This window comes from Anopheles gambiae, chromosome X (assembly GCF_943734735.2).
Source record: "Anopheles gambiae chromosome X, idAnoGambNW_F1_1, whole genome shotgun sequence".
In the NCBI taxonomy this organism is placed as follows: domain Eukaryota; kingdom Metazoa; phylum Arthropoda; class Insecta; order Diptera; family Culicidae; genus Anopheles; species Anopheles gambiae.
The window spans coordinates 9,759,000-9,782,345 of NC_064600.1; the positions used below are offsets into that span (position 1 = coordinate 9,759,000).

A 23,346-nucleotide genomic window follows, 5' to 3' on the forward strand; every position below is an offset into this window, starting at 1 on the left:
TGGCAGGAAGGTGAGCTACCAAGCAAGCTCACTACTAGCTTACCTGCGCCACGGGTCGTGCAGCGCGCCCGGCATCTGCGAACCCATCGGGAGGTCCCGGGTGAAGGGCGACAGGCCGCTGAACGGTGAGCCGCCGTACGGCGAGGCGTACCGGCCGAACGGTGAGACACCTGGAAAGCAAGAGCACGAGAATGCGCGTTAGAGGAGGCACCGCTAAAAGGGAGGCGGCTGCACCTTACCTATATGACTAGCCGGGGAGCTCATGAAGCTGGGCGGCAGCGGGGTCGACTCGTACGGACCCGGGCGCCCGGGAAGGCCTGCTGGTGGGAAGGTGGACGAGGGCAGATCGTGCGGGCGGACCAGGCCGGCCGCTGCGGCTGCTGCCGCCGCCGACGGCGGGTACATGTGGGACGGGGGCCGCAGCATCTCCGACGCCGTCTTGATCGAGGCCGCCTTGTCCGGGTTCTGCTTCGCCTGGTGATGGTAGATTTCCCACGCGATACGCACGTGCATCGCGTTCCACTTGCCCGTTTTCTGTGCACGCGTGTAAGCGAGAGGGAGAGAGAGAGAGAGAGAAACCATTTTGTTAGTAACAAAAAAGTAGGCTCCTTGTGCTTTCCCGCTTTGCACGGTCGTCTGCTTGTGTCATCTGTTGCATCCTGGTTGGATGGTCGAGGAGGGGGATGATTTTGTGTGGGGGAGCGGGGGGGGGGGGGGGGTGAGATGACCCTTCTTACCTTTTTGTTCGGATCGACCGGTGGCGTCTGTTGCTGCTGGTTTTGTTTTTGATTTATAACAGTGTTGTTGTTGTTGTTGTTGTTGTTGGGTGTTGTGGTTTATGTTGAGGTTGATGATGAAGAGCAGTGATGATGATGATGATGATGATGATGGTGATGAGCAGTGATCATGATGGTGGGTTGTTGGGATGAACAAACAACACGAAACGAGAAAAAAGAAAAGAAAAATGGCCGAATGAGTAAAAGCGAATAATGTGAAATGAGAAGGTTGGCGGTGGGGGCGGGGTGTGTGTAGTCGCACACAAAAAGAAAAACAAATGAAACACAATGTAACAAAATGGGGCGGGGTACGAACTGGGTTGGAATGGAGTTGGCCAGGTGAAACAGACTTGTGGTACACTGTGGAGAGATTCGCTTTTTCCCCCTTTGCCTAGAGAAGGTTCAACATTCTTAGACTTCCTGAAGTATGGTTTAGGGTTCAAGAATAGCTGCAGGACCATCATGGATTCGCTATTGGAGCTAGCACATAGGTCCAGCAGGAGAACAAAGTGAGGATACGATACTGGCACAGGTTCAAGAATAGCTGTAGGACCTACATCGTGCAAGGACCGGTTCAGAATTCATGGACCGGAATAGGGTTCAGAATAGTTGTAGGACCGATTCCAAATTCCATTGGTTCCAAAATTACAATTTATGCACAAACATACATTTTAGAATAGTTCTAGGACCATTACGGAATCACATGGATAGTTTCCAGTGCAAAGGCTGGCTTAGGATCCGTTCTGGGACTCAATCCGTTGCAGCTCAATTCTAGTAACAGGCAACCACACGTATGGGAGAGTACCGCAATCAGTTCTAGAATCGATATTCATTCCGGGAGCAATTTCCTTGGGCAAGTTGCTCAGAATTCAGGAATTCCATTAGCCCTGCAATTTGTGTTCCTGCTCAACTAAGTTTGCTGTCCACGACATTGGATTCTTGCGAATGTCTGTGTTCGTAGAGATCTGATTTATCTTATCCCAATCGTGTCTAAGGCTTTGGCTTTAGGCATGCGGATAGACATTCCGACTCCAACCAAAGGAGCTCCAAGAGTCACAAGACAACTGCAATAGAGTTTGAGTTGTAGACTGTCCCAATATAACAAATTCCATAGTTTGTATCAGAGGTATCAGATTGGGGATCAAATCCTGCACCAGCATAAGTTCAAGAATAGTTATGGGACCATTATGGTTTCCTACGGAGAGGATGGAGAGCAAAGGTTGGCCCAGGAACCGTTCTGGGACCGATTCCAGAACCAAAACAGGTTTCAGCTTCATTCTGGTAACAGGCAAGCTTCAAGAATAGTTGTAGAACCAACGTGTGGTCAAAATCGGGTACCAGAACCAAAGCTGGCTCAGCATTAATTCCACATCCAGATCAGGATCAAAACATCTACCCTACGTTCGTGTTCTACTCGTTATGCGAGAACATCGAATCGCTTGGACATGTGTCTCAGAATTTTAGAAGGGATTCCATTCGCTCTGCAATCTGTGTTCCTACTCTACGAAGTCTGCTGTCGACAACATTGGATACTTGCCAATGTCTCCTGTCGAAGAGATCTCATTTCCTGCCCAGTCTTGTCTAAAGTATGCGGATAGACATTCAGACTCCTACAAAACCAGACTCCTCAGAAATCGGAGATTCCATAACCCCTTCAATCTGTGTTCCTGCTCTACTAAGTCTGCTGTCTACAAGATTGGATTTTGCATAGTGCAACACCTAAGAGCTGGGGCTGGGAAGCTTGCCAATGTCTGAGATCGCAGAGGTCTTATTTCCTGCCGAATCGTGTCTAAGGCTTTAGGCATGCGGATAGACATTACAACTCCTATCAACGAGGCTTCAAGAGCCACAATACATCTACAATTTAGTTTGCACTACGAACTGCGTTTATAGACTTTTTTTGATGTCCCGCAGATGACAAATGCCTAACATCAGTCTGGCTCGTAGCGCGGTCAGACTTGCGACGAAGCTCTTACTGCAAAGTGGGAAAATAATGTTTAAGCTGTTTAGCTATTAGTGTGTGCCGTCGCTAATGTATCTCCGAGATGTATCTAAGGGCAAAGCCCCAAATCTTAGTTCTTCCAACTCCATTCCAATACAGCACAAACACACACACATACACATGAGAGTATAATAAGCAATGAGAGAAAGCGAGGAGTGCATGAGAAACGAATGACACCAAACAAGTTGTGCGTTGTGCCAGGGTGTCGTGCTTTGGATGGTTTAGATTTGATATGGGATGCTCCACTCCACTCCACTCCTCCCGGATGCTTACCTTCGGCACGAACGATTGCAGGTGGCTCGGTGGCACAAACTGGGTCGGCCCGCTCAGGCCGGGATGCAGCAGGCCGGGCGGGTAGCCCGGGTACGCCGGCATCCCGATCCCGGTCCGGTAGAAGGGCGAATCGACCGCACCGATTTTAGGCACGTCCTTGAAGAGGGGCGGCGGAAAGAGGGTGGGCGCACCGCCGGCCGCCCCCGGCAGCATCGGCTGGTGCTGGTGCTGGTGCAGGTGCGTGTGCTGGTGCTGGTGATGGTGCAGCTCCTGGCGCAGGTAGGGCGGCCCGGGCGGTCCCGCCGTCAGGCCGCTGCGGTCCAGAAACCGGTTGTCCAGCTCGCGCCGTAACATGTCGGCCTGGTCGGACACTAAAAAGAGAGAGAAAGAGAGAGAGAGAACGATGAGCGTCTTGCGAACGTTTGCCCCCTGGGGATGGCCGTGTGACTTACCCTTGGTGGAGAAGAGAGATTCAGCCGAGAAGGGATGAGGATGGGGCGCTGTCGGCGGCTGCGATGGAGGCTGCGAACCGGCACCGGCCGCTCCCGAAGCGCCTCCGCCGGCCGCACTAGCGACCGACAGCCCCGCACCGGCCGGACTGGACAGCGAGACGCTGGTCGGCGGGGGAATCGGGGTGGCGAACAGTGGCGCCGCCGGAAACGGTGACGGCGAGGAGACGACGGCGATCGAGCCGGACGCGCTGGAGCCGCCCCGATCGCTCGCCGGCGGAGGTGTGGGTCGCGTGTGATGATGGTGCTGCTGCTGCTGCTGCTGCTGCAGATGATGGTGCGGGTGGTGGTGGTGGTGGTGCGACCCGACCGTGGAGGACGAGGAAGACGAGGACGAGCTGTTGTGCAGACCGGGGCCGGGCGTGCCGGCCGCCGGCGAGCTCGAGTGGGACGCGATCGACACGACGGTGGGCTGCCCGAGGGGCGCGCCCGGCGGCCATCCCGGCGGCACCCCGCTCCCACCGATGGACGGGGCGGACGAGGTGGCGGCCGAGGAGGAGGTGGAGGCGGAAGACATGATGCTGCCTCCGATCGCGAGCGTGGTTTTAGGATACGTGAGACTAGAAGAGACGACCGAGATGGCCACCGACGGCACGACGCCCAGGGCGGCGGCCGAGTGCGGGCTGGCACCGAACGGTGGCAGCACGGGCGAGGGGCCGCTCGTCGCCGGCCCGACACCACCGTACGCTGGTATCGTCGAGCCGGGCGTAGAGCGCGATAAACTACTTACGTTACTACTGCAAAACAGAGCGAGAGAGAGAGAGAGGAAGAAAGAGGGCAAATGTTAGCAAATGAGTGCAATGTGAGCGGGAGATGTTGTAGCTCAGCACAAAAAGCTCGGATGAGCCTTCTTCACTCAACGTATTCACTCTCTACTTTGGTTGTCACGAAGTCTTTTGGTTTGCTCTTGCTCACACTAATACAAGAGCCTCCAAAGAGTCGGAGCTGAGTTCGAGTAAGCTGAACGCGAAAAGAGTGATTGATCAGTGGGGAGAGTTCTTAACGAGTGATTCGCCTGGGGGCGGAGTTCAGTCCTAAAAGAGTGAGTAGCTAGTCGGTCACTGCTGAGAGTGAGGGATGTTGAATCGTAAAGCGTTGCAGAATTGCGAGTGAGAAAGAGTACGTCGCTAGAAGCTGTAGAGCAGCGATGTCAAACTCATTTGACCCTGCGGGCCAAAATGCCACTGAAAATAGTAGCACCATAAGACCTCGTAGGCCATCAGTTTGACATCTCTGCTGTAGAGAGTGAATGAGTTGAGGAGCTCAATAGGGTGAGTCGCTAAGTTGGGGTCAACAGTGAATGAGTTGAGTCAGTCAGGAGCGAGTTTTGAAAGTTTGATGCATTACTTTAGTCAAAACGAAAGTAGTTAAGGATTGAAAACTCTACCCCGACTCAGCTCACTGCAAGGGTCATCGCCACACACTTACCTATAGCTATCCCGTTCCCTGTTCGGGCTGTGACCGCGCGGTGAGTGAGGACGCGAAGAGACGATGAGGTTGCCGCTACTACTGCTACTGCTGCTGCTGCTGCTGCTGTTGCTGCCACCGTTGCCGTTGTTATTGCTGCTGGAAGAGGTCGGTGGTGGAGGTGGTGCTGCTGCTGCGGCTGCCGGATGGCCACTAATACTGTTTCCACCGAGTCCGCCGCCGCTGCTACTACTGCTGCCCCCGCCGCCATGCAGATGGGAGACCGACGGTGGCCCACCGGGCGGCATGAGCCCGGGCGGGGGTGGCGGAGGCGGCGGCCCACCAACCACGAGTGGATGGTGATGGTGGCCGACGAGCAGGGGCGAGATGCCCGGCCCACCGACAGCACCTGCCGCCGCCGCACCCGGATGAGCGCCCGGGTGCCCTAGCAGATGGTGGTGCGGGGGCGGCGGTGGCGGCACTGCCGGGCCGCTCCCACTGCCCGGCGGGCCGCCGGCAAGATGCAGCCCCGGATGGGGCGGCCCCGCCCCCGGGTGGCCGACGAGGTCCCGGTGCGACGGCGGCTGCTGGGAGGAATGCGGCGGAAGTGACGGGTCGGCCGGAGCGGAGGACGCCGCCGGGTGCAGCAGCAGCGGCCCGCCGCCCGACGGTGCTGTGCTGGAGACGAGCGTGACGGAAGACGTGCTGCTGCTGCTGGCGGCCGCCGACGAGGAGGCAGAGGAGGACGAGCCGTTGCTCGAGCTCGAGTTAGTGTTCGGCGTGATCGGGCGCACCTTCTGCTGGGCGGCTGCGGCGGCTGCAGCGGCCTGCTGCTGGGCGGCCGCAATCAGTGGCGACGGATCGCGGTCGGGACCGGGCCGGCCGAGCGGCACGCCTCCCGGCGTCCCGTTGCTAGCGCCCGGCGGTGGTGGCGGCGGCCCAGCCCCCAGCGGCGGCGGCTGCAACCGGGCGTCCATCAGCCCGAGCCCCATCAGCGTGTGGGGCATCGGGGCGAGGGCCGGATGCAACCGGGGCGACAGGTTCGGCGAGGTGACCGACGGTGGCAGGTAGGGATTGTGCTGGAAGCTGCCGTACGGCGAGTAGAGCGGGTAGCCCGGGTACCCCCGGTACGGTGGCGGCAGGCTGCCGAGCCCGTTCGCCATCATCATCGAGGGATGGGCGGCTGCCGCCACGATGGCCGCCGCGTGGTTGCCGTTGAGCATCGAGGCCGGACCGCCGGGCAGCGCACCGGGCAGCGACGGTACGGCGGGGCTGTTGGTGCGTAAGCCGCCGGTGGAAGCAGCCGCCGCCGCCGCCACGGAGGACGTGTGACCAGACGTGGGCACGGCGGCCGACGACGGGGCGGACGAGGATGACAGTGCAGAGGAGGAGGTGGATGACGCAGAGGAGGAGGTCGCGACGGTGGTGCTGCTGCTGCTGTCGAGCGGCGGATGCACGGCCCCGGTTTGACCGGCCGCCGTCGCCGGCGTTGCTGCGGGCGGCGTGTGCGGCACGGAGAGGGGCAGGGAGGAGGGCGCGGCACTGCCATTGCTGCTGGCACTGCTCGGGCCGACCACACCCGCCAGGCTCCCGCTGAGGTGGTGGCTGCTGGGAGCGACCGGACCACCGGGACCACCGCTCGTGAAGTTGCTGGCCGCCGCCGAGGCGGCTGACGGTGCGTTACTGCCGCCAGTGCTCCCGCCGTTCGGGCCTGCCGCCGTCACGCCGAGAAATACTGACTTGAGCGGTCCACCGATGGCGGCCGTCGACGTTGCGGGCAGCGGTCCCTGTTGCTGCTGCTGCTGTGACTGCTGCTGCTGCTGGGGTGATAGCGGCGGCTGAGATTGGTTCGGTGTCGACGGGGCCTGTAGGCTGCCGCCCGCCGGCGACGCTACCGACGCCAGCGACTGGGCAGGCGACTGGGGCGCACTGGAAACTAGCGGCGCCCCCTGCCCCGGCAGCTGCTGCTGCTGCTTCTGGGAGGTGGTTGATATTGCTGTCGTTACGGTGGTGGCGGCCGCCGTCGTGCTGAGCAGCAGGACGCCGCCGGCGGCCGGTATCTTGGCGGAGGCGGTCGGCAACAGCGGCTTATTGCTTATGCCGGCCGTCTGCGGCGAGGCGGACGGCTGTGGTGGCTGCTGTTGCGATCCGGGATGGGGCGGTTGCTGCTGCGGCGACGCTGCCGCCTGGTGGCCGCCACCGAGCGGCGTCAAATGCGTACCCAATGGTCCATTCGATACCTGCGCGGTAGAGAAGAGAAACAAAAAGCAAAAACAGATTAGCTTACTTCTTCGGGAGCACTGGTGTTTAAATGTTCTCAGAATTTGAAATATATTTTTGGGGGGAAAAAATAATAATCCTGATGCACTTTTCCAAAATGTCCAACCAACACAACAGAAAAAAAGCCATCTCGCAAAGAGTGACATGGGAGGGAGGAACCCGTACCCAGTGCCTGGGAGGTCGCACGCATCACTCCCTCTTACCTGCAGTGGTGTCGCTGGGTAAGGCGGCGGTAAGCTTGGCGGTGGCAGTGCGGCCGGTGCCGGTGATGGGGCCGGACCGGTGCCGGCGGCCGGCACCCGGATCGGGCTCGCACCGCCCCCGAGCGGCTCCACGCTGAGCGGTAGGCCGGTCGGGGGAAAGTCAAGCTTCCGCGGGGCCACCGTCTGTTGCGTCTGGGGGGTCGTGGCGAACACTACCGAACCGCCACCATCGGAACCCTGCGAACAAGACAAGACGGGATTGGCTGGGTGTTAGTTACCGTCCCGGTGGGCATTGTCCTCGCAACGAATGTCAAAGGCTTGGGATGGGGAGTACGTAGGCAACGCAGGTGCCATTTTTAAACCATGGTTCTTCAAGCATTTACCACACACACACACACACCGCCCGTTTTTTTGGGGTGGAAGTATTCGTATCCAATGCATGAGGTCCTAACCAGGTATAGTTCAATTTCGTGGGATTCTGCAAAAGATCGATCGCATGATGAACTGGATAGTCTCCTGTGTCTCAAATTCTTCCAGCAAGTGTTCAAGTAAGGGCAGACATACAATTGAGGACTTGAGGAATTGAAGATTATGCAACTTATTTGGTGGGATAGTATAACGAGATCATTCCAATTATCTATTATGGAATAGATTCCAAGATCTCCACAAACATAGACTCAGAGTAAAGAGGATTTCTTCGCTTCAAACTATTATTGAACATTCGTGTAAATCTTGGGTGTTGATGACATAGGACATCAAGAACCTGCCAATCTGATTGAGAAGATCTCGTCATAGCTTTAGAAATACTTCAATGGACGTACTTCTAGACCTAATGTAAGATATTCTGGGATGAGCATAATGTATCCTGACAAAGTCTCGAAGTGATCTAGAGTTCTTCAATAATCCCTCCACAGCTAACCATCCGTTTGTAAGCATCAAATTCAACGACAGACAGAAGTACAAACCACGGGGTGGAGGTCTTTCCCGCATGTACCGTAATGCTCCGCCTTCACACGTCCTTACCAGCGCAGAGAGACGGCGGCTCATATAGATGCTCCAATTTGTCGCCTAAACGTCACACGGCTCCCCATAATTAGTTTGTACACATGGTGGCACACACACACACACACGCCTACGCACGCACAGTCGTGAACAGTTTACCATCAGTCATCTAATCTGTAGGCATTGCCGACAGCGAAAAAAAAAAACCGCACAAAAACTCAACTGACGCCTGTCACCGCGAACGTATCATTAAGCAAATCATTACTACTTCAAGCGGCAGTACCGATGCTCGCGTTTGAAAAATGCACTTCTCTACCTCCCACACCCCTATCTTCCCCATCCCCCCAGTAAACGTCTAACAGAGTGTCAAATCGCATTGTTAGCGCAAAACGGTGGCAGTTGAGTACTCGACCACAGACACACACACACACACACACACACACACACTTGGGCAAGAACATGCTCAATAGACAGAGCAGAACAGCGCGCAATGGAACTGCAGGGGACCAGAAAGGGCATGCATGGGTAGGGTATCGCTTGTCGTCGGCTACAAATCTTGTCTCAACAGCCGCCGGCGACACCTTCCACAAACCTCCGGCCGGAGCGGACAGACAGAGAGACACAAGAAGAGCCAAACAAACTGGCTCTGGTTGCTCATAATTAAAACTGTCATCTGTCAGAGAGCGCTCTCGTGTGTCGGCTCCGTCCACCTCCGCTCCATCGCGCACAGGGAGCGCGGAGAGAGAGAGAGAGAGAGAGAGAGAGCGAACGCGTGGTGAGGGTGCAGCGTGAGGGCTGCCATGCCCACCGCTCACCGCTCGGGAGCGCGCGCGCGCGCCAGGTGATTTGTAGCCGTGCTTGCTGATGTGTAGTGAGTTTGTTAAACATAGGCGTGAGCAACAAATTAGCTAACCACATACTACAACCCCGTCACCCGTGGCTCGGGGTGGGACGACAGATTGCTATCCTTTCGCGAAGGGGGAGGGTGTTGCGAAAGGAGGTGTAGTAGTACACTCCGTGTTGTCTGTGTACGCTCGTTTTTTTTCGCCCCCCCCTCGCTCTGCCACTTTGCTTTTGCTGCCTCTGTCTGGTCTGGCATTCGGCCCACCTTTTTCGCTTCGTTTACTGTTTAGGTCTCTGCATGCCGCTGCTGCAAATGAGTGGAGGAGACACAGGCCTCACACACCGGTGTCGTTCGCATTTATTAATACTGCCTGGTGTTGATATACACACGCAACCAGTTTTGTTCTTCGTTTTTTTTTGTTGTTTTGGTATCCTTTTGAGGGAGACTAAAGATACTTTATGGCACGGTTGCGCATTGTAAGAGGCTTAGTTGGCTGTGGATGGTGCTGCCACCGCTCTTGCAATCACAAGGTGTTTCGTGGGAAGGGGTGCAGCAGACCGAATCGGTTTTTGAAGAAGAAGAGCCTGCGCTTCCTAACTCTAGAACAGTTCCCAAGAAGCTTAGCATTCCGACACTAAGGCGACACTTTACAAACCGTGTTTTTTTTTTGCCAGCGAGAGTAACAGTCTTCGTTGGGGCAATGCAGGGCTGCCCAGATTTTAGTGGGACACTGCTAAGACACTGCCGCTTAATAGCTCCTCCGCGTGGTCTTACAAAAAAAAAAACCATACGAAAGGTCATTAATTTTTGAACCGAGCGAAGCGAAGGTACCGTCACAGAGGTATAACGCGGATGGAATCCTGGGGAGCTCTGGGCTAGTGGTGGATGGTGGTGGTCATAAATTCCATCACGGTCAGCTTTCGATTTCGAAGCCGAAAGGAGAGGCGAAGTTTAATCTCCGTCTCTTGGGGAGGGCGGCGAGTGCGTGTTAATCGCACGGAAAATGCTAAATTATACCCCAATTGCGTGAAGTGTAATCCCCGCGGATCGTAAATTGAGATCTTAGCGGCTATCGCTACCGCTGAGTAGGGTGAAAGACACATCCCGAGCGGGTGCAGTAATTAAACAGAGCCTGCTGGCGAGTGAGCGAGCAGCGGCGAGCGCTCTTGTTTCGAGCGCAGAAACAACCTGGGAAACGGTGGTGAGCAAGTGCGCTGAGCAAAATGGTGGATAGAGATTCCAGGCAATAGGATAGGCATCCCGTCCGCACACGTCCACAACGCGTCATAAATCTGTCCCAAGCATGTGTACTGCAGCAACGGCTAGGGCACCGAAACCATATCACTCCAAAGACGGGCTCTCCTTCACGCGCGCCGAACATTCCAAATCCAGACTCCAGACGTTCGTCCCGGTCCTCTCTTGCACTGAACTCCCTACACCAGTTTTTTTTTCTTCTCTCAAACTTCTGGTTTTGCGCGGCACGAGACACGCAAAAACCTTCACCCGGTAGGCGGAGAACACAAGTAGCATGCACTGAACAAATCCCCGCGTGGACCTAGCAGGACCAGTGCACCACGCCACAGGGTGCAGTCGCTTTCGCGCTCCTCTACACACCATTCCCCAGCAACCACCAGATTTCTATCGGCAAAAATGCCGTTTTGCTCGGGTTTGCTGGCTCGCAACAAACCTACGGGGACGTCCCCCCGTAGGAGCCTATTCCTATAAGCGAGGCACGCTTGCGCATCTGGAACACCTTTGTGGGTTGCGGAGCAGGCGTGTCCTGAGGGTAGATATATTATACCCTCCTCCACTGTGTCAATTATTCGCCGAGTTATGTCCCCTGACGACCTGACTCCCCACTTCGACAAAGTATATTCGGCACGAATGCCGATTCTCGATCGCTGCGCTGTGTTGCGTTGTGAGCTGCAGGAATTCTGAGGCAATTCCAAATAGCTTACAGTGCTCGAATTCCTGTACAGACTTGATTGGGTGTCTCTGCTACCTACAGTAGCAGTTCCTCCAACAGGCCGGACACACCAATCGAGCCAATCCTGGAATCAGGGAGTTTTGGAGTCACTCCCAGGTAAACCAGTTCGCAGCTCTGCGCTGCCGTGATCATTATCGTCCCCTCCACTGCCTGTCACCTGGGCGCTCTCTCCCCGCCATACCCAAACTAGGTTTGCTCCCATTTTTAGTCATTCCACAGCCAGCACCCGCGTTCACGCCATTTTCGGAACGCGCACATCACAGTATAGTAAAGTAACGCGCTCTGCTACTCTGCTGCGCACGCATCGTTTAAGATGCGCAATACACACACACACAGAAGATGACTTCGAAAAAGGTGATAATAGTGGTGTGGTTCGATACACCTCCGGCCGTAACGGTAAAAAAAAACTAGAAGCACAGCAGTAGGGCGGCGCAGAGCATCATCGCGCCTAAGTGAGTTGGCGTAGTTTTGTAAAGAGGAAACGGCAGGACAGCCTGAACAAATGCAAGCGTTAACCGCCTTCGGCATGGGCTGAAAGTTGACGAACCATACAATAAAAATAATAATAATAATAATAATAATAAAACAGATAAACATTGAAGAGAAGTTAATAACAATCTCATAAAAACGAACCCCGCGCGGTCTTCACTATTGCACCGAAACTGAAAAGCCTCGCCGCTCATTAGCAACCCAAATTCTAACCATTTGCAGAATTATCTCCAGTTACGCCCGGGGTTTGCTGCTTCGCTCTATCGATGCACACACACACATTTATCTTTCGCAAAAATGTCTTTTTTATGCACAGCCACATTTCGGCTGCAAAACGTCCTACGGGATCCTCTGCTCCTTCCCTCCCTTGTATGCTCATGGAAGCCTTCTTCGTTCCTGCTTTTAGCCACTTTTGCACAGCGTCCAGCACCACACTGGGCAGGCAGCAGGACAAGTTGGGACATTTCCTATATTTCGAATTATTATTTGAAACTATTACTCCGTATTCTGCTTCATGGATGTACCGTGGCATTATCTTGTTGGTGCAAAATCCTGCGAGAATTGCTTTTCTGTCTTATTTACACTTTTTCTTCTTCCACCACCAGCGTAATTCGTCGTTAGAAATAAAGGTCACTTTACCCCTTGTACAAAACGGCGATGAAGCTCTGCAACCGTTTAATTCTATTTGTTGTTGCGAGGTTTTGTGCGAATGTAAACAAACGCCGTTGTCACGATTGTTAACAACATGATGTAGGGTAAACGTACCTATAGTGGTGCTAGTACCAATAGTGGTGGTATTGCACTAAAATGCGTCTCATACGATAAATTAACAGTAGTTAAGTTTTTTATGATAGTGTGAAATGTTCTCTAGCCTTTTACAAAGGATTTAAAAATGAAATGGGGCCATTCCGTTTCTTAGTGACCGAAAAATCCATTATTTTGTGAAAGGTATCAACATTTTTCCAAAATCCTTAGGATTTCATAACGATACTCATATTCTTGTTAACGTTCTAAATGACCACATAACAATGCAATTATTAGTTTTTTAACATAATTGTTATCAAATTATATTGTTTTATTCAAATTCATTGGCTTTTGACCATATTTACGTATTTTTAGGTGTTGTTTACGATAGTGCCATTATAGGTACACCAAACAGGCATGTTCCTATAGTGGTCCTAGTTCTAAAATCAATAAAAACAGCTAATTTTAGATTTTTTTCGACGACATTTTTGACATGTCGTACTGTTTTCATTAAAATAAGCAACAAAAATTAGTTTTCTGTGAGTAATTTATGAAACAAAGGCCAAAATTCGCTTATCTGGCTGAGTGAAAAATCGACTTCAAATCAAGCAAACTCTTCTGAGTATGGATTGACGACAGGTGTTATTCAGTACTTCAGTCAATATTTTCATCAACCAAATTCATACATTTTTTACGATCAAATTACGAAAGATATCATTATTATGGCAATAATCCATGCTATTCATACGAAAACAGCTTCGAAACTAAGTTGCATTGATATTATACACCGTTTTTGATGCATCTTTGTTTGCCACCACTATAGGAACACAATAAGACGACTATAGGAACCATACCACCATTATAGGTACAACGAAGCAGTCACAAAATTTTTTATTTTTTTGAAAATTTGATGTATTTCATGGTAAAAATGGTTGTGATTGCGAAGATAAAACATATTCCAACTGATATGTGTTGACATATTCAGAAATTGTCGTTTCTGACACTTTCAATCCATTAAAATACATCTGTACCACCACAAATTGCACCACTATTGGTACATTTACCCTACACGTTGCATTTGACGAACAGAAAAAAAGCACTGTCTTCAGCACATCCTTCATATTCCAAAGCAATCAATAGGGCTCACTATGTGACTCGAGTGTTGTGTGAAAAAGTGTCAAGAATTATAGGGGCCCTTTCCGTTTTAAGTTCGTAGGCTGAAATTTCAGCCTATCAGTTGTTTGCATTGTATAGCAGTTTTCGAGCAGCTATCACAGTGGGTATAATATACAGGTGGGCCTATCCTAAGGTGTATGTATTTGGAAGGCTGATTTGTATCGCTTCTGTTTCTGAATGAAGATTTTTACAGTGTTTTGTGTATTCGTCAAGCTACCAGAGCCTGTTTGAGCAAAAGTTTTTACCCATCCTGTCAAAAAGTGACGTTCAAATTTGATTATAAAAAACATGCTATGAGACCGCCTGGACTACATACACATTCCATCACCTGATCTCTTTAATGCACCTAGGGATAAATCAAAACACCACCTTGTTTTGCCATTTGTTCAAACAGGTACTCGAATCGAATTCTAGCTTTGAGGCTAGAATAATCTAGACTGAAAATTGCAGGCTAGTTTTGATGTGTGGTTTTGTATGGAGTGTTTACATGATTTCAGCCTCCAACTGTCAAACTCCATACAAAAAGCTGACTAGAATCGCAAAGGGCCCCATAATCTCCAGCTGTACGAAGAACATTTGCAATACCCGACTCAAAAAATACAGTTCCGAATTGCATTGTTACCATTCATTACTAACAAAGCGTGGGAACACCAACAGCACAAAGGAATTAGAAAATCAGTAAAGAAGCGCTACCATTCAAGTCATCGAAAATCGTGTTAAAGAACAATAATACATTTTACGTAGACATAATTATTGAAATTGTACGATGCTTTTTGCATTTCACGTTGCAGTTTGTTTGGCAAAACAATTCCATTTCTGCAAAATTCGGCAGCAATGTCTAGAGTCAACGAAGCAATTTTGGAACGAAAGTAAATAAATCGCTCGCAAGCTTGACTCAGACAATTAGCCCTCATGTCTTGTTTGATGAAATCAGCAAATTGGACACACTTTTTTTTAAAGTTTTTACTATAAAACGAAGCAATTAAAAATAATCTGCGATAAATATTTTATTCAAAAATATTGTTTTTATTTTGCATTCCAGCTTTTTCACTGATTTTTCCCGCAGTGCCTTCATCGTCTTCAGCGCACTGGAAAGCAGGTTCGGTGACATCATGCGCGGAAGGGGGTGCACACACATACCGAATTGAAATGCACGATTTGTGCAGACTTTCCTTTCCCCGTGCCACTTGTGCCCTGGGGGGGGGGGGGTGCCCCGTCTTTTGGCCGGACGCATGCAAGATCACCACCCTGGATAGCCAAATAAATAGTGCAAAAATGTGAAATGCAAGACGGGCGGCCAATGTCTTTTCACGCCCCCGGGGAATGGGAAAAAAGGGAACACACACACACACAACATAGTGCGCCACTGGAGCAAATGGGTGGGACAGGCAGGGTTCTGTTGCGGGGAAAAAACGTGTTCCCGCGTTTGTGTTTCGAATTTTTCTGCGCTCGACAGGGCAAAGAGGGAGCGGAGCGGCGGGACAGGAGATGTCCCCGCAGGAGATTTGCTTTTGCCTGCGCTGCTCCCAGAGGAAATCGTAAAAATTGGACTAAAGGAACGAGCAACCGGGCCCAGGTAGGCGTGCGAGGCGTGTGCAAGAGATTGCAGCCAGACCGCTACAGCATCCCAGACATGCACACAGACACGTGAAAGGTAGCACAGAAGATGTCGTGCTGGGCGATTTCCCTGCCGCTCCTTCACCATCCTCTTTCGCGGACCGTGGGCGGGCACACTTTGCCGCTGGTGGCGAAGATGGCGGGTGGCAAAAGCTCGCTTACGGCAGCGAGAAGCATTTAATCGAGAGGGCGAGGTTGGAACGCGCGCGTGCGAGCAACATTTTTCACCTCGTCTTCAGCCACGGCCGGTCGGTCCCCAGCAACCGACACATCCCAACAAACAGCGCACAGCACATCAACAGCAGCAGCAGCAGCAGCAGCATCAACAACAGCAACGAAAAGGCCCACGACGCTTGCTGCATCCAAGCGGGCCCGAAGTGTCCCGGATCGTCCGATAGTATAATTTATACGGGAATTAATTGTTTATCAACCTTTTTACGATACAGCGCGCGCACATACACACAGCCCGGTTGCGCGAGATGTAAGCAAAACGAACGAACAAAACAGAGACATGCAGAGGTCGTTGGAAAGCTGCTCGGGCAGACCTTTTGCGTGATCGGGATTGGTGCGCGAGATGGGGGCAGGTTAACAAAATGAATCGATTGTAAAGTCACCGACGGCCATCCGGGGAGGCGAAAACCTGCCCGAACTACTACACTCGGTGAATCGTTCCGCTTTACCGTTCCCCTACACCCGGTTGCAGTGCGGCCCAGAGCACGCTGGTGTGGACTTGGCGCTGCAGAATCGAGATGATGACCACAGCCGGCTCCGCCTGGGTAGGTAGGTAAGTGGACGTGAATTTATTGACTGCAATATTCTTCGCGATTGTCCAAGGTAGATCTGGCAGGGATCTTTCCCCCCCTAGCCGTGGACGTTCGAGAACTGAAACCGCAGTGGTATAGAGCGAAGGTGAAGGTTGTTGCATTGGACTGGGCGAAGATTTCCAGCATCGGAGAACTGAAAGAAGCCTGGAACTTCCAGAATGTGTCCTACTTCATTTTTTTGTGTGTTCACGTAAAGCCATGACTGAAGATAGTGGCTCAAGCTAATCCAGGATATCCAATCGACAGATCCGAACGTGTCGAACATCTTGCTACGGAATATTGATACATTGGGACATAGGATCCCCTATCCAAAAACATTCTTGTTAAAGATCCGATAAAGATTCATCTTTGGACTTCAGAATTTTGCACTTCTGATGTCTCTAGAGCTCCATCATCATCTGTCTCGTTGGAAGAGAAGGAATCGGAAGCAATGTTGCCAACAAGGCGTAAAGACTGGACTTTTTGTGTCTTTTTGTGTGTTCGGGTAAGGCTATGACTGAAGATAGAGGCTTGAGCTAATCCAGGATATTCAACTGACAGATCGTAACGTGTCAAACATCTTGCTACGGAATTTTGATACATTGGGACATAGTATCCTCTATCCAAAAACATTCTTGTTAAAGATCCGATAAAGATTCATCTTTTGACTTCAGAATTTTGCACTTCTGATGTCTCTAGAGCTCCATCATCATCTGTCTCGTTCGAAGAGAAGGAATCGGAAGCAATGTTGCCAACAAGGCGTAAAGACTGGACTTTTTGTGACTTTTTGTATGTTCGGGTAAGGACATGACTGAACATAGAGGCTTGAGCTAATCCAGGATATTCAATTGACAGATCTAAACGAGTCTAGCATCTTGTTACGGAATATTGATACATTGGGACATAGGATCCCCTATCCAAAAACATTCTTGTTAAAGATCCCATAAAGATTCAACTTTTGACTTCAGAATTTTGCACTTTTGATATCGCTGGACCTCCATTATCATCTGTCTCGTCGGAGGATAAGGAATTGGAAGGAACGTTGCTAACAAAGCGTTAAAATTCATTCCCTCGACATCCTGTGAACAGGTTTCTCCATAACCGCTTCTCCAAGATCCTCTCTAATGTGGTTAGAAACGATATCTTGTATGTCTTTACGGAGCAGAGTTCATTAGGAGAGGATATAGTAGCGTGCAGACTCATCCTGAGTGCCTACGTCGGTAATGCAGGGCAAGTTAACATCTGCACAGCTGCCAAATTTGAGTATTCAGATATGTATCGTGAGAGATGCCTAGGTTCAAAAGATCAAAGTCCAGTTAGTGACTCAAATTCTGAGACGACATAACGATATCCAGAGATGATATAGATGTCCCTTCACTACTAGTATGTCAAAGGCACGATCTTACGTACCTTTCGCGCCGGTAGTCTTAATTCTTCGCACCAGTTGCTTACCTGCAATGAAAAACAAGAAGAAGAAAATGGTTTAATGTCTCACTCTAGTATCCAATGAAAGTTGCAGGCAATTGGGGACAAGTTGTCAAAAAGCGCCTTATTCAAGTCACGCGGTCGCACAATGTCGAACGATGCGTTTAATTCTTTGTTTCTGCTTCTGTTTTTTTTTTGTAAAAAAATGCCTTTGTCAGCTTTACAATCAACAGGGTGGGTAATAACCACAAAAAACGAGTTGAGTCAGCATCGTGATCGTGAACAGGCAAACAAGTTTTTTTTCTTTCGTCTTGTTCCGGAGAGCAAAACGGTGGCAGGCACCGAAGAGATTAAGACCACTTAGCCGCGCGTGTGTGACAGAGGGGATTGTATTAAAAATAAATCGAGTCATTATTTTCGGGGGACCCAAAACGCGCTCGTTTCTTCTGGAAGACATTCTTGTTTTATTTTTTGAATTCTTGCTTTCAATACAAGTAGCAACACAAGTAAGCGTCATAAAATAGGCAAACCGTTTCGGAATGAAAAAAAAAACCCTTTGCTCATAAAATCCCCCTCCCCCCCATCCCCCAACATAAACACACACACATGAAAACGACGGGGGGAAAACAAATAAACAAACAAATACACCCGGGAGTGGAACTGCTGCGGTTGCTGCTGCGCAAAGTTACTGCCTTTGCGCGCGCAACCACGAAAGTGCTCGGCGCGGACACGAAAAGTCAATAAATTTGAAACAATCACACAGCACCCCCCGCGTGCGCGGGAAGATAAATATATATCTATATTTTCGCCGCAAGCGCTGCACTGAACAGCTTCAATGAAAATATCCCCAAAACATGGTGGGAGGGAAAAATAGCAACGAAATCACAACTGATGTTAAAAGAGCAAACATTAAGAGCGAAATAAAATCAGTCACTTTTTTCTCATCTGCACCGCACACAAAACACCCTCATCAACGTCGTATGTTCGCCACATCGTTGAGGCGCGATATGACGACGATGATGATGGCGATGATGCGGTAATGTAAAAAAAAAACAAAACAAAACAAAACTGAATTTATGGCTGCTTTCCCTGCACTGAGGGAGGCAGAGGCGACCATAACCGATTGCTTTGTTTCACACGGTCAATTAGTCACGCAATGAGACAGCCGAAAGAGCAGAGAGAGAGCGTTGCGCGCGCTGCACCATTTTGGTCCACACGAATGACGGATGGTTTGCCATGGCAAAGAGGAGGGTGGGGGGGGGGGGGCAAGAAGAAAGCAACAAGATTTAATTTACAACGTTTGCGTTTCGAGATGCAAATGCGTTACAAAAATGAGTGATTTTTTTTGTGTGCACTTTGCTTCTCAGGATCGTCTTTACAGCAAATGACAGCAAAATTACAGCACAGCGGGGCAAAGTGGTCAGACAGCGAAATTGACAGTGTTGTTTTTTTTTTTTTTTTTTTTTTTTTTTTTTTTTTTTTTTTTTTAATGCATACAATTTAATCAAAAGCACTGCGATGAGTTAAACGATGTCCTTTGTTCATTCCGTTTTATTGTAAAAGTATTTAAAAAAAGAAGAAGATATACATCCCTCCTCCTAAAAAAATCTCATTTCTGTTACAGTCGCTGCCGCTAAATGTTGGCTCTTTAGCATAAATTTTTTACAGTGCGCATCAAGTTTTGCCTCCAAGGCATCGACTTTTGACAGTGCGCGTCAATTTTTGACCCTAACGCCACCTCTTTTTGTATGTAAGTCAAACATTTTTGACTCTCATGATAAATGTACAAAATGTTTAAGGTGAATTTTTTCAACTCTAAATTTGCATTACCCAAACACTGCAAAAAGCGTGTAATTTGATGTGCACTGTCAAAAATTGATGCCTTAGAGACCAAAATAGGTGAGTTGGAGCAAAAGTGTAGCGGCAACGACTGTATGCTTTAATTTGTTCATTCATTTTCCCTCCCAACCATAAACCCTCACACACCGATGTTATCAAAAAACAAAACAAAAAACGAACCGTGATTATATCACACACCATTAACAACAACAACAACAACGGCAACAAAAAAAACCGCTCCGTCGTTTGTTTTGTTGGGACAACACCGCACGGCCAAATAATGAAATGCCTCTCGACAAACGTCAAGATAATAACAATAAGCAACAAACGGCACAGCCCAAGCACATCGGAACGGCATACACACACACACACACTATCCAAAAAAATAAATAAATAAAAGGGCGCCTTGTCACAAGGCGTGGAGTGAATTTGTCTTGCTCGTACAGCATCCCCCCCCCCCCCCCCCATCAACGAAACGTATCAGTTTTTGTCTCGCTCGCGCTCTTTCGTTTCGTCTTTTGGGGTTCGTTGTTCCCCGGGAGCCGGCGAGACCCGGTTTGGTGCTAGAGCGAGAGGCACCCACAAACAAAAAGGGCAAAAGAGCGAGTGAGAGAGCGAGCGAGAGGGCGGGCAGCAGAGAGGCGCTCGCTAAATCTGCTGATATTTATCGCATTATAGCGTGAGTAGATTTGCCCCTCGAGTGATTTAACAACATGATCACTATACAAACATTTTTCCAACACATTTGCGCGCTGCTCACACACACACACACGCACGCACACGCTCCCTGCTGTGCTTGCGTCGCGTTCCGTCTCTGTCGCTCGCGCAACTTGCGCTGTTTGTTTTTGTTTCGTTCACACAACGCGCGTGCAGGACACATGCGCGCGTCGCCACTGCACTGGAAGGGACGCAAACGAGCGCGGCGAAAACCCAGCAAGCAGCAGCAGCAGCAGCACGGGGCGAAACGGGTGTACAGTAAGAAAAAAAAGTGGCGACGAAACAACAACAACTGAAAGGAGAGAACAAAAAAAACAACCACGAAAGGTTCTGCCTTCAGCAGCTCGCCAATGCAATCTGTTTTTTTTTCTTCTTCTTCTTCTTCTTCTTCTTCTTCTTCTTCTTCTTTTTCTCTGTGTTCTCCGTTGGGGGAGATGGGAAGATTTTCCCAGCTCGCCGTGTGCGCTTTGCCGTTCTTTGGGCCCGCCGGATGGCCGGAAAATGGTCCTGGGGCTTGTGAATGGGAAAGCCACTCGCGAAAAGAAAGTGAAGCGAACGCGATAAGGCGGTCGCCTGCGAAAAAAAAGGTATCTTCTTCGCTTGCCGGTTTGTGTGTTTTGTTAAAAAGGATTTCTCTCTCTCTCTCTCTCACACACACACACACATACACTGTCTTCCAACCAACCGACCGTTTTGCCTTGCTTCCAACCAATCGACTCGAAAAAATAAAACGTAACGAAACGTTGATACGGTACGCCGAACCACTCTCGGCAAAGGCAAAAGGGGACTCTTTTGGGAGCGTTCCTGGATCCTTTTTATTTTTTTATTTTTTTATTTGAGAAAGCAAGTCCTTACCGCTTTACAAAGGGGACCAGCAAAAAAAAAAAAAAGCAAAACGGAGGGAAGGAAGTTCGCAAGAAGCTGTAAAGACGCGAATGGTCTCAGAAGAGATGATTTCCTTTTCCCATTGCCTGTGCCTTCATTTGAATAAGGGCTTTCGCTGCTGCTGCTGCTGCTGCTGCTACTGTGGGCCACGAAAACGGACCAAGTGGAGGCAATAAAAAAGAAAGAAAGAAAGCAAAAAAAAAACGTAATCTGTGCATTGACCGCCAAAAGCTCAGCCACAAACGGCGGGATGTGCGTTGGGTTGCTTGTGCCGGTGTGCGCGAAAAACGAGGCGAAAAAATTAAATGTCGAATAAAACTAGCAAATAGAAATAGAAGTGGGACGCGGAGGGGGAAAGGATGGCAGGGTTTCAAAAGAAAGTTTTCTTTTTATAGCCCTGTTTTTTTTTTCTTGTTGGTGTGTGTGTGTGTATGCGGTCAAGAGGAAAACAGTTCCGAATTTCCAGCTCTTCACGCTTTACTCAGAAAGAAAAAAATCGCAACAACGAAAAAAAGAAGGTGAAAAATGCAAGCAGCTCACCCGTTTTTACGATTATTTCGACACGACACGTCTGTGAGTGTGTGTGTGTGTGTGTGTGCGCGAGAAACAAATCGAACCTTCTTGCTTTCCTTTCTCGTAACGCCACACTCAAAAGCAGTGCAAGAATAAAAAAGGGTTTTATTTTATTTTTTTCCTGCGTACCGCATCAAACCCACCACAAAGTAGCCACTAGCGCCACCACTAAGCAGCTTCAAAGCGTCGTTCGCCGTTCCGGGGGAGTTTTTTTTGTCTTTTTTTACCATTTCTCACCCAATAACCAGAGGAAGGGGGACGCGGGCAAGTAGCGGAAAATGCGAATGCGTTACACCAAGTGGCAGCCCCAGAGTGTCGTGCTACCCGAGCCAACGCGAGAGACGCACGGGAGATATTTAACCAAGAAATAATAATAATAAAAAAACAGGGGGCGAAAAAAATCGGAGATTTTGCTCCACCGAGTAACGAGGGGGCGGGGGATGTAAAAAGTCGACATTATTGTCTCGCCCAACGTTTGATGGAGGTTTTTTGGTGTCGCCCCTCGCACGAGCATCATCCTTTTTTTTTTTTTTTTTTGTTACATCACGAGACATCTTGTCGGCAGCAAAGCGAGGAGAAGGAAGATCGTATTAACTTTTTATTGCTACCATCATCATCTCCTGCCAACAAAACCCTCGGAAAAGAAAAGGGAAATCATTTCCGGGCGGTGCCCCCTCCCCCCCCATTCCCGTGGTCGCCGCGGCAACGCAGCCTTTTCTTGCCCGTCTTTGGCTTTTTGCCTTTTGAAGTTCCCACAAGCCCTCGGCAAGAGGGGGGGGGGGGGGGGGGGGGGAAGCGGCATTCGGGAGATGGTGGCCGGTGCAAAACCAGCACGAACCAAACCAAACCGTAAGAAAACGGATCTGCCATAAAATAATCACATTATGTCCTTTTTTTTTACCTTTTCCTTTCCGTTTTCGTTTTTCTTCTGATCCCCTCTTTTTGCCGTTGCGCTTCTCCGCCCAGTATTAAGCCGCTAAGCAGCGCTGCGAGCAAACAAAAGCATGAACACTTCCCAAGCATTTGTGCTTGAGTGACGAAATGGCGAGCGCACACACACACACGCACGCACACGCACGCACGGAAAGTACCGTCGTGAGCCGCTGTCGGACTGCTTGACAACCAATTTCGGGTGAAGGTTTTATTTTGAGGGTGCAACACAACAAAAAAGCAAAAGGGGGGGGGCGAAAAGATGGGCGAGGAGTGTGGCGGCGGCGCACGGGGTTGGGTGGTAGTGTAAGTATCAATTTGTTGCGAGATATAAAACACATATTGATGGGTGCAATCGTCGAATGGGAGATTGATCCCGGGATATCATAACGCATAACCCCGCACCCCGGGGAGGAGAGCAGGTCGTCGCGGCTTCGGGGCAGAAATAAAGCACCACAAAGGGGTAGGGCAAAGCGGGGAGGGAAGAAGGAAGGCAGGGTGGGGCTGTGGCAAGATTGCTTGCTCCTAGGGGTTAAGAGCAGGGGTTTTCTTTTTTCACGACTTTCTTGCAGCCGCGCCGTTGAAGTGCGCGCTCCTTTGGAATAGGTTTTACAACGAGATAAAAATGTCGTATAACTTTCGCTCCATCGCTATCTGCTCGTTCGTCGTTCGTTGCTGCTCCTCCTTATCTCTCTCTCTCTCTCTCTCTCTCTCTCTCTCTCTCTCTCTCTCTCTCTCTCTCTCTTTCTATTCCCCCGTTGCTGGGCAGCCTTTAGACAGCGCCTGATGTGCTCCGTAATTCGGTGTAATGGTGCTGCGGCATGAAATGGTCATTAAGTTTCTGGTTTTATGCGCTAGAATATGG

General features: G+C 50.2%; 1 protein-coding gene across 4 annotated transcripts in view; it reads right to left on the reverse strand.

Moving 5' to 3' along the window:
* Positions 1 to 23,346, reverse strand: part of LOC11175652 (mucin-19) — a 109,208-nt gene that overhangs the window by 4,774 nt on the left and 81,088 nt on the right. For 3 of the 4 annotated variants that reach the window (XM_061651757.1, XM_061651826.1, XM_061651895.1), the window contains 7 exons: positions 7,451 to 7,687; positions 4,989 to 7,207; positions 3,504 to 4,297; positions 3,052 to 3,422; positions 738 to 773; positions 240 to 534; positions 44 to 170 (listed from right to left, as the gene is read on the reverse strand). In XM_061651757.1, coding sequence (XP_061507741.1) covers positions 44 to 170; positions 240 to 534; positions 738 to 773; positions 3,052 to 3,422; positions 3,504 to 4,297; positions 4,989 to 7,207; positions 7,451 to 7,687 — 4,079 coding nt within the window. The remainder of the gene's footprint in view (positions 1 to 43; positions 171 to 239; positions 535 to 737; positions 774 to 3,051; positions 3,423 to 3,503; positions 4,298 to 4,988; positions 7,208 to 7,450; positions 7,688 to 23,346) is intronic. The other variant, XM_061651965.1, reaches the window with a different exon arrangement.